The sequence below is a fragment of the Malaya genurostris genome, chromosome 1 (genome assembly GCF_030247185.1).
Source record: "Malaya genurostris strain Urasoe2022 chromosome 1, Malgen_1.1, whole genome shotgun sequence".
Lineage (NCBI taxonomy): Eukaryota > Metazoa > Arthropoda > Insecta > Diptera > Culicidae > Malaya > Malaya genurostris.
In genome coordinates, this window is record NC_080570.1 from 71,583,226 (window position 1) to 71,597,463 (window position 14,238).

The 14,238-nt window shown below is 38.8% G+C and overlaps 2 protein-coding genes across 2 annotated transcripts; one reads left to right on the top strand and one right to left on the bottom strand.

Annotated features, from left to right (window-relative positions):
* Positions 1 to 891: 891 nt before the first annotated feature.
* On the top strand, positions 892 to 3,347 carry LOC131440417 (protein C12orf4). The gene is made up of 2 exons (XM_058611686.1): positions 892 to 2,388; positions 2,739 to 3,347. Exons 1-2 carry the CDS (start codon positions 1,030 to 1,032, stop codon positions 2,946 to 2,948), a joined length of 1,569 nt encoding a protein of 522 aa, XP_058467669.1. The 5' UTR covers positions 892 to 1,029; the 3' UTR covers positions 2,949 to 3,347.
* A 4,825-nt stretch (positions 3,348 to 8,172) lies between these two features.
* On the bottom strand, positions 8,173 to 14,238 carry LOC131440416 (uncharacterized). The gene is made up of 2 exons (XM_058611685.1): positions 13,268 to 14,238; positions 8,173 to 9,973 (listed from the first exon to the last, which is right to left on the bottom strand). Exon 2 carries the CDS (start codon positions 9,969 to 9,971, stop codon positions 8,400 to 8,402), a length of 1,572 nt encoding a protein of 523 aa, XP_058467668.1. The 5' UTR covers positions 9,972 to 9,973; positions 13,268 to 14,238; the 3' UTR covers positions 8,173 to 8,399.

Below are 14,238 nucleotides of genomic sequence, written 5' to 3' on the forward strand. Positions count from 1 at the left end.
GTGGTATCTATTACAGTTGTTATGGATAATGGAGTGATTGTGCTGAGGGTGGCATTTCAAATGCAGGTGATGAAAACGATTGAAACATCCCGGAACAAAACACCGCATTTCACTGTCAATATTTTCGCAAACAGAATCAACTCTAAATATTTTCATAAAAGCAACTCCCGAAACGTCATTTGTTTATGTTTTTCTTATTCACGTCTCTCTGTTATTCCAAAATAAAATGACAACCGCACTAACACATAGAAAAACGTGATCACCAGGTATTTTACATCGTGTCATTGGTTTATGTGAACAGTGTTGCCAGGTCATTTTTCCAAAAATCTGGGTCTGACTCAAAAATTAGTCTGGATTTGTCTGAATGTTACTATATACCAGGGGTTCCTAAACTATTTTGGGTCATGGACCCCTTTACTAAAATTAATTTGGGCCTCAGACCCTCATCAACAAATTCCTTTAAAAATTCAATTTTTTGCTTTTTTAATATTGATGTAAAATTCTTACAAATTTTTGCGAATGGTCAAATAAACACAACTCTTTTAGTGTAAATATTTCAAATAACAACTTATATCAAACAATAGGGGGTCGATTTCTAGACCTCGTCGACCCCAATAGTCAGTTTTCGTTTACGTCGACCCCCGCAAAAAGGATATCGGCCCCAAGGGGTCTATATCGACCACTTTGGGAAACCATGCTATATACAAGGAAATTTTGACCGGGCTTCATTTTCAGTGAGCAAAGAAAAAGATATAGAGGCCATCACCATAAAGATCTGTGGTGAAATCTGACAAAATCTGGGAAAAATTGTAAAATTTGTAAAATCTGGCAAAAGATCTGGTTAGTTAGAGTGTCTGGCTCAGCGAGATAAATCTGGCAACCTGGCAACGCTGTATGTGACTATGAAATGTTGACGTCGAATGATTAGGCCTAGGCGTATATCGGAAGATTCACTGTGTGTTTTAGTTTTAGGCTTGAATTGATTTCTATTGTGGAAATAGTTTATAATATAGTAGATTTGATAAAGCTATGGATCTCGAGCCGACTAAAATGATTGATTTTTGTTATGAGTTTAAAAACTTCGATGACTCTATGGCTAAGCTCGTATACCCTGTGCAAATTCCTTATAAAGGTAGCACCGAAGAGCTAGCTCACCAAATCGTTAACGAACGGATGGATTCAATCATGAAATTTCTACGAGCTGATATAGAACTTAAAATAGCTCTTAAGTGGTTTGTAGAAAACGAAAATCGAATGTTCCATGATGAGCAAGACGAATTATTACTCGGAAAGTTGAAAAGTGGTCACGTTGACGTCGACGCTATGGCAGTCAATTTTGAAAAAGTTTACAAAGACGAAATATTAGAGTATGCAGATCGAGTTGGACCCTCTGATAATGAAATATTTGCTCAAAGCTTTCACCAGCTGGTGCATTCTTCAGTTCTTTCTGAAATTTTATCCAAAGAGCGAGAATGTGCCAAAACTATTACTAATCTAACTGCAGAAATGACACAACAAATCACTACAATGAACACACTGCATCAAGAAGAGATTGATGCAAAAATGAAGCTATTGGATATTTCTGTCACTTCAGAAAATATAAATCACATTTTGGCCAAACAATACAGCATGCAGAACCTGATTCGAAGACGATGCGAATCGGAGCTGGAGTCAACGCGAGGTCACCAGAAATATGAATATCGCTATTGGATTACCACACACATCGATGAAAACTTCCTGGCAGAGTCCGACAGCCCAACGCAAATCGGAAATAGATGGTCAATGATTTCCACGCAAGGTCCATCAATGGAGGAAAGTTTCACTATTCATTTAGGATCTCAGTTAAAGCATATGCATAATATTCGAATTTTAAGCACCAAGACTTCTGATTTGTGCAGTCCACTATACAGAGAAAATAGTTTTGGAGGGCCAAATGTTGCTTTAGGTCTATATTCCAGCTCTCTGTGTGGAATTGTAGTATTAACACCTTCAGGAAATGTCTCCCCAGATTCGGAAATACGACGTAACGCCAACATGTCTACGGAATTTCATTTTGATCAAGTTGATCAGCAGATTGAAAAAATACAAGAAGATCTCAGAAAACTTAGAAATACATCAGATGAGCAAGATTCTGCCAATTCGCATGTTAAACCTAATAAAAATGGGGTTCATCTAAAACCAGGAGATGTGTTCATCACACGCCATTCAAATCTTTCCCACTCACATGTGATTTTTCATCTTATCTCTGATGAAACGTTTCAAAGCCCTAGTGAAATAAATTCACGACATCCTGTTATTTTGGGACTGCGCAACATCCTTAAAATATCTAGCAGACATGATGTAACGACTTTGACCATTCCAGCTTTGTTGAGGCATAAGATGTCAGAGGTAAATAAAGAAACATTTTTGAATGAACCCCCTTTTATGAGTTTAGTGATCAATCTTATTTGTGTTTAGCATATAACCATTCAACTCTTAAAGTTTTATCTATGACTCATCCGTTAATGAATTGACACTTTATAATCTGGGCAAAATTAACTTATACACTAAACAAGTTTTCGCTCGACACGCCCGTAAAGACATTGGGATTCTGCTACCTAATCGTCTGAAGTTTGAACTTTCTGACTGCTTAACGGTTCATGTTGAGCTGCTAAGTGACGTAGCAGTTTAGTATGAAATGTGATGCACTGACCACTCGAAGACAAACCCCTTGGATAATACTATTGTTTTCATTTTAGGATATGACCGTCAGCTGGTGTATACGTCGAGCGGAACTAGTGTTCAAATGCGCTAAAGGCTTCATGATTGAATCGGCTAGTTGGGGAGGAGCCGAGCTGAACACGCTGCAGCTCCTATTACCACACGACATATCCGAGGAATTATTCCGTACGTTAGCTGATATGGTGCCGCATGTGTTTCGGGTGGCAAATCCTAAGATTCTACAGTAAATCAATACACAGTTTCTAAATTTTGTTTAATAATTATAAATTCCTGAAATCTGTGTATTGAATAACGAAATCATAAAAAATAAAAGAAATGTTATATAGTTTTATTCGGTTATTTTATATTTCTGTTCAATAATTGAAGTGTGATCATGATCCATCCGGGTCTTGTGATCTTTATTTAAGGAATTATAATTGTGTATTCAGAAATCGAATCGAATGATTTGATTAATTATGATCTGTTATGTTGTATTGCATTTCGAATGCATACTTATCTGTGTTATGTATGTGCTGAAGAGATCGGGACTCAGAAGAGAGTTTCAATCACAAGAGAGAAAGAATAAGTTTGCTTGCTGTACCGAGAGTTCTGAAATATAAGCTATTCGATTATCTTACTTCAGTTAATCCAGAAGTGTTTCAGTGACGCCGAACTCCATATATTTTATCAGCATATTCTTTTATTCGGTACCGCCTAGCATTGTCAGCCTTTGGGGTTATCACAATCTGGAAATCGCCTGAATGTATGTTATTGTTTTACAGTTCTTGCGAAATATTTCTTCGAGCACTTTTTGCCCTTTGATCGGAGCTCTGATCACCCCCGTGTATTATATAACATTCAATTCAGTTCGACGAGATTGGAAAATGTCTGTTTGCGTATGTTTGTGTGTGCCTGTGTGCACCTTCTTAAAGATTTTTCTCCCCCACCAATTTTCTCGAAGATTGCTGAACCGATCGCAACAAGTTTTGGGACGTTTGGAAGCTACTATTGGGTTGTGAATAAAGTAAAGGAAATATAATGATATAAGTGGCCTAACCGACAAAATGCATTAATCAACAGATTTGTCACTAACAGTTTATGTAATGTATAGATTTGTATGGGTACATACAGATTTCATACGTAATATAATGCTTCTTTGTTTTGTTTTGATTAGAATAAGTGAAAACAATTGTCAGCTTTACTCCTGATAATCACTATGTAGTGATAAATAATGATGATCACATTTTCTTCTGTGCCATTTTCTGCGGATGAGCAGTAGGGGAGACCGGGGCTTGTTGGCCGAATTTCGCTGCCGAAATTTCTATACTCTTTCTGGTTAGACTTTTTAATAAACTGTTTATTCCGTCATAAAAATACACCTTTTGAGTACATATGTAAAATTGTTCATTCCTGATTAAAAATCAAGGAAATAGTTCAGTTAACAATCAAATGCGGAGAAACTTTAGTGAACGTTTTTCAGCTCTCGTTTCTATCCAGTATACGTTTATGTTTGGTTTCATTTTCTCCTCCTTCAATGTTCCTTTTATTGGGGAATCTTTCAAAATTTGTATCAATTTGCGATTAACGACCTTGACGCTCCATTGAATTAATTCGCACACTCAACTTGGGAGAGGTCTGACGTCTTCAGAATAGCAAATCCTAACCATTTGAATATTTGCCCTCATTCTTGTTTACGGCCGTATCGATCATACGACGAACGACTACATTCGAACGAATACGAATTAACCATTCTTGTTTTCACTCGAATGAATTCGAACGCTACTCGTTTGCCACAAAATATATAAATATCAGTAAATTTCTTCAAATAAATGCAGAGCCATGATGAAATCATTCCAATTCATGTGATTACTTCGAACATCCCAGTGAAATTTGTCGACCCGTATAAGTCCGATCATCGGCCCGATTATCGGATCGATTGAGCACGAAATGGGGCCGATCGTAGCGCTTCGATCGGTCCGTCATCGGACAATTCTGCACCATTTGCATCAACAGCGTCGACCTAAAAAAGCTTTATGTTTACATTATGTATCGCTAGAGAAACAGAGCGAAGGAATATCAAACAAGGCATTTTCGAGCCGACGTTTCCCCGATAGGGTGTGAAAGAGTGTTAAACATTCTTTTGATTCGGTCATAGAGGCTTTAACCTTAAGGTCATTCGCCTCTTAGGGCTAGAAAGACTCAGGCCCTATGTTCGGAGTGGGAAATCCAACCCTGACATATCCCATCCCCTGAGCAGAGATGCCAGATATTTTCATAGAAAATCTGTATTGCTTTGTATAAAAAATCTGTATTTATCTGTATTCACTAAAGGAAGGAAATTTCGGAAATAAAATTATGTTTGAAGATGTTATTCCATTAGATTATTGTTATAGAATGGCAGATGCAAGGAGCATTCCTTTATATCGTAAGTCCTTGCCGCACTGACAAGAACATTCAACGACGAAATTTAATTGTTTTTGGTATTAACCACAATTGAATTGTAAATCCATATACTTTTTTCGTTTGAAAATGATGACTTGGAATTCAAACGCCCAATACGCAACGTCAAGTCAGGTCATACAACTTTTCAGTCTGACAATAAAGTTTCATGACGCTGCACGAAAAAATTTTCATTTTAAAATGGTCAATCAAACACGCTCAGACGGAAAAGTTTCATTATTTCTTTCTTACTTTTTGTGGTATCTGTATAAATCTGTATTTAATTTGAGAAATCTGTATAAAATCTGTACTCTGTATTAAATCTGTATACGCATGTAAAAATCTGTATAATACAGATAAATCTGTATAAATGGCATCTCTGCCCCTGAGTATCAGCAAAGACATCATATTAACAAGATATCCAGCTCTCACATTTCTCGAACAAATCATTGGCAACATCCTTTTTTGCGAGCATGTCGCCCTCAGGTGAGTTCGCATCGAATCTCATACATAGAAGTAGGGGAGAGAAATGTCAAATTCGTGCGCGCCAAAATAGCAGGGCTGCACACCCATACAATTGACATGATATGTTGAATGTGATGCCGTGCGATGGCGTTGCTGAACTGAAGATTGATGTCGCTCCAAGCTGACAGGGTCTGGTATCAGACATCCGCTCTCTGCTTTGGTATATCTTCACTCTTTTGTTCTACCGATACACTATGTAAGCTCGTAACGCAATCAAAAGCTTTCGTGCACGATGCGTCCGATGTTCGGATTTACTGGGATCATTCCCAGTGAAATTTGTCGACCCGCATAAGTCCGATCATCGGATCGATTGAGCTCGATATGGGGCCGATCGTAGCGCTTCGATCGGCCCGTCATCGGACAATTCTGCACCATTTGCATCAACCGCGTCGACCTGAAAAAGCTTTATATTTACATTATGTATCGCTATAGAAACAGAGCGAGGGAACATCAAACAAGGCCTTTCGAGCCGACGCCTCCCCGATAGTGTGTGAAATACATTCTTTTGTTTCGATCATAGAGGTTTTAACCTTAAGGTCATTCGCCAGAAAAACTCTGACGCTATGTTCGGGGTTGGAAATCCAACCCCGATATATCCCATCCCCTGAGTATCAGACATCCGCTCTCTGCTTTGGTATTTCTTCACTCTTTTGTTCTACCGATACACTATGTAAGCTCGAAACGCAATCAAAAGCTTTCTTGCACGATGCGTCCGATGTTCGGATTTACTGGGTATTCATCCATTTGCGTTTTATTTTAAGCGAAACGACATGCTCAATCATTCAAGTTTTGCTGTTATTTCCAAAGATTTGCGTCACGATTCTGTATCCGTAAACTTATCTATTTAAAAAATTATTGATTTTATACGACAAGAAAAACAGTTACATGTGTACAAAATTTGTTTCATGGCCGATGGAGCTACATTACAACATAAAAACAAAAAGAACTTTTCCAGTTTTGGCTAATATAAGAATAACTATGATATAGATGCTGAATAGCATTTGATAAGGGACCATGTGATGCCGTAAGAGGAACAATAAAACACATGGCTAAAAGGGTAAGTCTCGCTAAGGAACGTAAACATTCCCTTGAAAATGCAAAGGAATTATTCGATTGTGCTCAAAAGCGAGAGGAGGAGCAACTAACACGAATTTTTTTCCTATGCAGCTACATTAGAGTATAAAAATATCAAGCAACAATATTCAAAAGCAAATACTATTCAAGATTACAAAAATACCATTGATTCATTCCAGTTTCTGTAGATAAAATATAAATTTGCGAAGCCTTGGTCTTACATTCCTGTAGTGGAATTTGACCTTCTGTTTCAAAACAGACTTCGCAGCCAATTCAGAAGTGTACATTGCATGGCTGGTGCTACGATTCTACTGACACTATGAATTTTTCCAGATCGGGGCTTGTCAGCCGTCAGAGCGACTGACTGTTCCCTGTCGCAAATTCTTTTTAATTTGCCTTAAGACTTTACGATTAAAGTTTTCGGATATCCGGGGAGAAGCAAGTAGGGCATAAGAGCGGAAGTACGCTTTTATGCTGGCTACGGTTCTCCAGCGGACTGTACCTGCGAAGGGAAAGGAAGAAATATTTGTTGAAGTAAATTATACTTATACAATTCTCTTCTTAGAGAGAATTACTTCCTGGGCGATGATGCTTCCTTCTAGGGGAGGATGACTTCTTCTGGTGGGGGCTCGTCCGGGAATTTTCTTTCTAGTGATGAATGCGAACGACCGTTTTCTCTGGTAACTGATGACTGATTTATTTTTAATTTCCTTAAACTATATATACATGAATCTTATGGTAAAATATTAAAGATGTTGCACGACATGCAGTGCAACATTTATTACTATCTCCCTTTCTCCTTAGATGCTGACGTTACCATTCGTCAGCACGGTAAACAAATTCCTGGTGCCTCACTACTACATAAAGATTTGATTAGATGGTTGCACTTGCATTTCGTGCTATCCCACTCTATTCCCTAACGGCTGCAAGGGCCCTCCTAGAAGGTTCAAGTTCAAGTTCAAATCTTGCTTAGCCGTCCTATCTAAACATATGCGGCACCTTATCTGTATGCTTGAAGAGCATGTTAATTATTTCACCAGATGTTTCCATGACGGTTACTAGATCGTCGATTTATTGCATCCTTCGTTAGAGATGCATTTATGACTTTATTACCACAACCCTCCGAGAGCAAGTTCTAACCGATATTTGTTATCGTTCCCTTTTGGAGTTTGTTTATGTTTTGTTCCTTCGCATTTCGTCATGGTCCTTGCTAGTTAATTTACATTGCCATCAGCACCAGCTTATCTGGTGTCTCGACCCGAACTTAGGCTTCCGCCGCTATATGAATCAGTGCAATATTAATGCATACGGGATGCGAGATTTGATGGGTAAATAACAGCTCTCATGACTGCGCTGGGAACGAACTATCGGGACAATTACTTCCCATGATAAGTGCTCCTTTAAGCACGTATTTTTTTTTATATTTTCGTTTCTTTTGGTTGATAAATAAAGTCTATTAATGCCATCATCTGATTAATGCGATTGTAGCAAACACTACGCTCGACATTTCTGGCCCCGTAAATCTTCCTGAAGAATTACCTTTATTGATAATCGAGCGACTGTCGTGGAATATTGGTGTTTACTCTTAAATTTTCAAATTGTGTTCGTCCTCTCTGTTAAGTTTATTATTCCTATAAATAATTGCAAAGACTTTATTTTTTTTATAACGAGCTTTCAGCTGTATTTCGCGGAAGTGGAAACAAACACTCCGCCGGTCTTCTGGAATTTCGTGTTGTATTACATTTTTTAACTCGTAGATAAATATATACTACCACATACATAATACCTAACAATCCTACACCCACTAATACATATTCAATAATGGGTTCACCTATATCTTGTTCCTTATAATCATCCGTTGTTATAGTGAAAATTTTGTTGTCAAATGGATTCGCAGGCTTATTTAATTCTGCTAATGCCGTTTCATTCTTCTCTAAATTGAAATTAATCTGAATTCTTTCTTTAAAGAATAAGTTTGTCCGCCTTTCTTCCCTATTCACGAATCCATATATAACACTCTTATTATTTTGGATTTTACAATCGAAATCTAATTTAACTACAGCCACCTTGTATGGTGGCGCTATAATAGAATTCTTGCAGTGAATTATAATACTAGTTGTGTCGCTGGCGAAGTAAAGCACCTGGTTCTCATCCGTGAGTGAAATCATCTCGGCGTATGGTGGCGATAGGTGCGTAATATTGCAGCGGCTTTTCGAAAGTTTGTGTGCCACTAGTCCAGATACGCAGTCAAGCTCCTTATGAACCGGGCTAGGTTCCACGATAAAATGAGTTTGGTTCATCCGTACTGGTTCCGTAGTTGGGTAGAAATATTCCCCGTTATGGTCAATCAGTATGCGTGGTTTTCCTATATCAATGATGGCATGATTTTCCATATGAGGTACAGGAATAATTCGAAACATTTCGTACACTGTTTTGCTGACAACTACAGTGTACATTGCGATTACGATAGTCCCATTGATCTGCTGCGTTTCATATTTTACCAATGAGGATTGTCGAAGAACTGTTAGTCCTGCTGGCAATGTTGACGAGATGTTGTCGAACGTTGCGGTAAGTTCTTCCGTCGAAAGTGGATATGATCTCATCCTTTTGTACTTGTGAAGCACTGCGTCAATAGTCTCTCGAGAAAGCATGATTATCTCGATCAAACGACTTTCCAAGTACTCCGTTTCACCTAGGGCGTACTTTTGCTTCAGGTGGTTTGTTTCCTTCATCAGACCGTAGAATTGATCGTTTAAGGTATTTCCCATCTCAGTGGTCTTTCCATTTAATTGAACTAACGACTCAGATAACTGATGTATTTTTTCATTGTCGTGCATTCTCATTGCTTTTAGTTCAGTTTCGATGTCATTTTCACCGAATAGGAAGCTCCACAAGAATCCAAATATCCCTTTTGAGCGTCGAGATCTTGTTCGCTCATAATCAATTTCGGTAATTGCATCCGAGCATAATTTGTCGAAGACGCTCAAAATTCTATTCATATTTTCATTTTTTATGTCCTTGGTCATGCGCTTCCTTGTTGCTGACATATTACATCTTATGCCTTCGATCAATTCCCGGTCTTCATTCGGCGATATCGACGTATTTATATTCGTCCGCCATATGCCCCGTTTCATAAAAGTAGTTCCTATGTGGTCGAGAAATACCCCATCTTGCTCGACCGGTGTTACTAATAAGGAATTCGCCGTGCTGAGAACTGCTGCTGTAGTTAACATAGCTGCAAGTACAGAACGAGGAGAAAAACGAATAACTGGTCTTTTCTTTTTGCCCGATTGAGAAATATTGTTAATTTCTCGTTTCATTTCAATCCGGTGATCTTCAAACTTAGGATCAGCGGATTCAGTTTCAGATACGTGCATTATTACATGCTCTGATTCTTGTTTACTTTGCGTCGGCTCAGGAGTTAAATCCTTCCTCTCGACGTCCAATATCGCGAGTTTAGCAACTGCGCGCCTAAAAGTACCTTTTCCGGCGATAACTTCAGCTTGTCTAGCTACGCCATCATCAGAAATGATTAATTTGACAACACGTCCTTTCAACCACCGTCCAGGTGGTTCTTCATTATCTACCATTAAGACTATATCATCAGTCTTAATTGGTTTGACATCTCCAGTCCATTTCTCTCTGGTGATAAGTGTTGGAAGATACTCTTTCTTCCATTTATCCCAAAATACCTTCATGGCGTGTTGAATCCTTGCCTGCGAGTTCTTATCGTAAGGTTTTGGATCAATCTCGAAGGGTGGTGCATATTGTCCCGGCCTTCCTAAAATCGCATGGAAGGGGGTTAATAGCTCATCATTCACATCCTTTAAAGCTCTATGTATCAAAGGACGTGAATTAACGAACCACTCCGCTTGAATAAAGGCTGATCGCAGCACTTCACTCGTAGGTGTCCTTTTAGACATATCGTCTATCATGACACCAAGCGCCTTCTTTACTATTCCTATTAACCTCTCCCATACGCCTCCAAAATGTGGAGCCGCTGGAGGGTTAAACACCCATGAAATTTCTAACTTTGCTGCTTCTCCTTGTCTCATTCTTGTGTCGAGTTCTTGTAGGAGGCGTTTCAACTCTCTTTCGGCTCCAACGAAATTAGTTCCGTTGTCGCTGTAAAGCTGAGTTACTTTACCTCTGCGACACTGAAAATTCCTAAAGCATACGAAAAAGGCATCGGTACTCAAATTTTCTGCCATTTCGAAGTGTATTCCACGTGTAACTGAACAAGTGAAAATAACTCCCCTTTTTGACATTTATATCTTTTAAACATAGAAAGGTCCAAAATAATTCATTCCATTATACTAAAATGGAAACGCGTTTACAACAGTCCCTACACGTGAGAGAAGAGCTATCATGACTCTAATCTTGGTGTCAACAAAGGGATATAATTTATCCTTCTTTCTTCTAAATAATGAATGTCTTACCTTAACATGATTTTTATTTCCTTTTAAAATTATTCTATTTCAGCAATTTTGAACATTAACCTTTTTTTTTTGTCTTTCATCGTCCAAGCAGGATCCAAGTTATGTTTGGAAGTAATAAAATTGATATTTTCCATTCAAAATATTAGTCTCTGCATACTTTTCTCCAAACAGAGAATGCCCTGACATCTATAAATTTGATGTTTGAATACTTTGTGCCGTTTTTTTTTTTTTGAAAATATCTTCCAATTCAGTCCAATCATTAACGAGCGAATTCTTCAATCGAACATTTTTCCACAGTCGGAGGTGGTTCGCTACCTGGTTCCTCATTCGACACACAAAGGTAGCTTGGGAACCAGTCCTTATTTCTCTTGATTCAGGAGGGGTTTGCGAATTCGAGCGCAATGAAGGAGTTGTACCTGATCGACTTACGGATGCACATACCAACGACACACATGGCGGTGAACTTGTTTCTTTGAGCAGTTTACCCAAATTGTTGCCTGGTAGTGGTTCTGGTATAGGTAAGGAGTTCAGAGAACGTCGAGGCGTTAATCCATATGATTTGGCACTTCGTATAATTTTTTCATCTGATGATCCACCCACGGAATCTTTCTTAAACGTAAAATTATCCGACGTTAACCCCCCGTGTAGTGGCATGATGATATAATTATTTGTATCTTTACTATTGCCATCCAACTTGGCATAATAAACCAATTCCCTTTTCCATTCATATTCAAAGGGTACACTGAAGGCTTCATCGAGAGCATTGACAGGAGCGGTGACTTTTCTCTTAGTCACCATCGTAGACATAGCTAATACTTTAGCGTTGTTGTCAAATGCATTCCCAGGTGCTGGTGCCATACCAACAACAGATTTCATTTTGTTCTGTTCGTCGGAAGATCCTAATGTGACACTTCTCACCGAGGCAACCACATTTTCCCCATATGCTTCCGTAGACGACCAAAGATTTGCTTCCAGTTCTTGGACTTTTTCAGAATTTGTGAAATCGGAAATCGAACTTGAGGATCTTGGAGAACTTAACATTCCGTTCTCTCTACCAGCGACGTCCTCATCGAATCCGACAAAATCATTTTCATTACTATCACACTCTAACTCTTCAGAATCGCTTGTGTTCTTTTCTGAGCCAGTGGTTATTGTAATTCCAGTTGTTCCACCAGTCGTACTTGGCTGCAGCATATCATATCGGTGCAGCTTTGGTTGCTGCTCCATTCCTCTGGCATTACCGATAATCTTAGGCAAGGTTTCATAATAACTTTTCCATTCAATCGAGTTTCCTGAATTTACTGACATTGCGTCTTCTTTCATGCTCGTATTCTGAATGGAAGTCACGAGGGATAACATGGTCCTCTCGTGTATTCTCATCAGCTCAATAATTGCCCTGCTGCTGCCATTTTTTGCTTGGAGTGCCATATTTGTCACTTCCAAGTCCTTCGTCATTGCAGCGTATTCTTTTTTACGCTGCTGGCATTTCATACAGTACCAGTCCTCTGGTCTTGGTGGCCGTTTATCAAGATTCACACAAGATAAATGGAACCACCTATCGCACTCATCGCAAGTTATCATTTCGACCATTGCACGATCTTTCTTCGTGCAAAGGCGACAATGTCCATTTGGATTAGCCACAAACTCCATTTTAGTACAGAGAATTGCTATGTTAATCTATTTAGAAGTTCCCGCAACTCAAATTATCTACTGCTAATGGCAATGATAATAATATTTTTTTTTTTTTTTCAACAAATATTCTCCAAAATAGTTTAAAGCAACTATTCCAGAGTCTTTTGATAAAGCTTAAGCAAGTTAAAAGAATTTGCGATACGCTCCTCTCTGGAGCCACCAAAATGTCAGCCGTCAGAGCGACTGACTGTTCCCTGTCGCAAATTCTTTTTAATTTGCCTTAAGACTTTACGATTAAAGTTTTCGGATATCCGGGGAGAAGCAAGTAGGGCATAAGAGCGGAAGTACGCTTTTATGCTGGCTACGGTTCTCCAGCGGACTGTACCTGCGAAGGGAAAGGAAGAAATATTTGTTGAAGTAAATTATACTTATACAATTCTCTTCTTAGAGAGAATTACTTCCTGGGCGATGATGCTTCCTTCTAGGGGAGGATGACTTCTTCTGGTGGGGGCTCGTCCGGGAATTTTCTTTCTAGTGATGAATGCGAACGACCGTTTTCTCTGGTAACTGATGACTGATTTATTTTTAATTTCCTTAAACTATATATACATGAATCTTATGGTAAAATATTAAAGATGTTGCACGACATGCAGTGCAACATTTATTACTATCTCCCTTTCTCCTTAGATGCTGACGTTACCATTCGTCAGCACGGTACACAAATTCCTGGTGCCTCACTACTACATAAAGATTTGATTAGATGGTTGCACTTGCATTTCGTGCTATCCCACTCTATTCCCTAACGGCTGCAAGGGCCCTCCTAGAAGGTTCAAGTTCAAGTTCAAATCTTGCTTAGCCGTCCTATCTAAACATATGCGGCACCTTATCTGTATGCTTGAAGAGCATGTTAATTATTTCACCAGATGTTTCCATGACGGTTACTAGATCGTCGATTTATTGCATCCTTCGTTAGAGATGCATTTATGACTTTATTACCACAACCCTCCGAGAGCAAGTTCTAACCGATATTTGTTATCGTTCCCTTTTGGAGTTTGTTTATGTTTTGTTCCTTCGCATTTCGTCATGGTCCTTGCTAGTTAATTTACATTGCCATCAGCACCAGCTTATCTGGTGTCTCGACCCGAACTTAGGCTTCCGCCGCTATATGAATCAGTGCAATATTAATGCATACGGGATGCGAGATTTGATGGGTAAATAACAGCTCTCATGACTGCGCTGGGAACGAACTATCGGGACAATTACTTCCCATGATAAGTGCTCCTTTAAGCACGTATTTTTTTTTATATTTTCGTTTCTTTTGGTTGATAAATAAAGTCTATTAATGCCATCATCTGATTAATGCGATTGTAGCAAACACTACGCTCGACAGGGCTCGAACATACGACAACTGATTTGTAAGACCAGTGCC

Excerpts from the sequence above, each read along its gene's own strand:
- LOC131440417 (XM_058611686.1), top strand. The coding sequence starts at position 1,030 with ATGGATCTCGAGCCGACTAAAATGATTGATTTTTGTTATGAGTTTAAA. Across the intron at positions 2,389-2,738 it reads TGAGGCATAAGATGTCAGAG|GATATGACCGTCAGCTGGTG; the intron begins GTAAATAAAGAA and ends TTTTCATTTTAG.
- LOC131440416 (XM_058611685.1), bottom strand. The coding sequence starts at position 9,971 with ATGTTAACTACAGCAGCAGTTCTCAGCACGGCGAATTCCTTATTAGTA.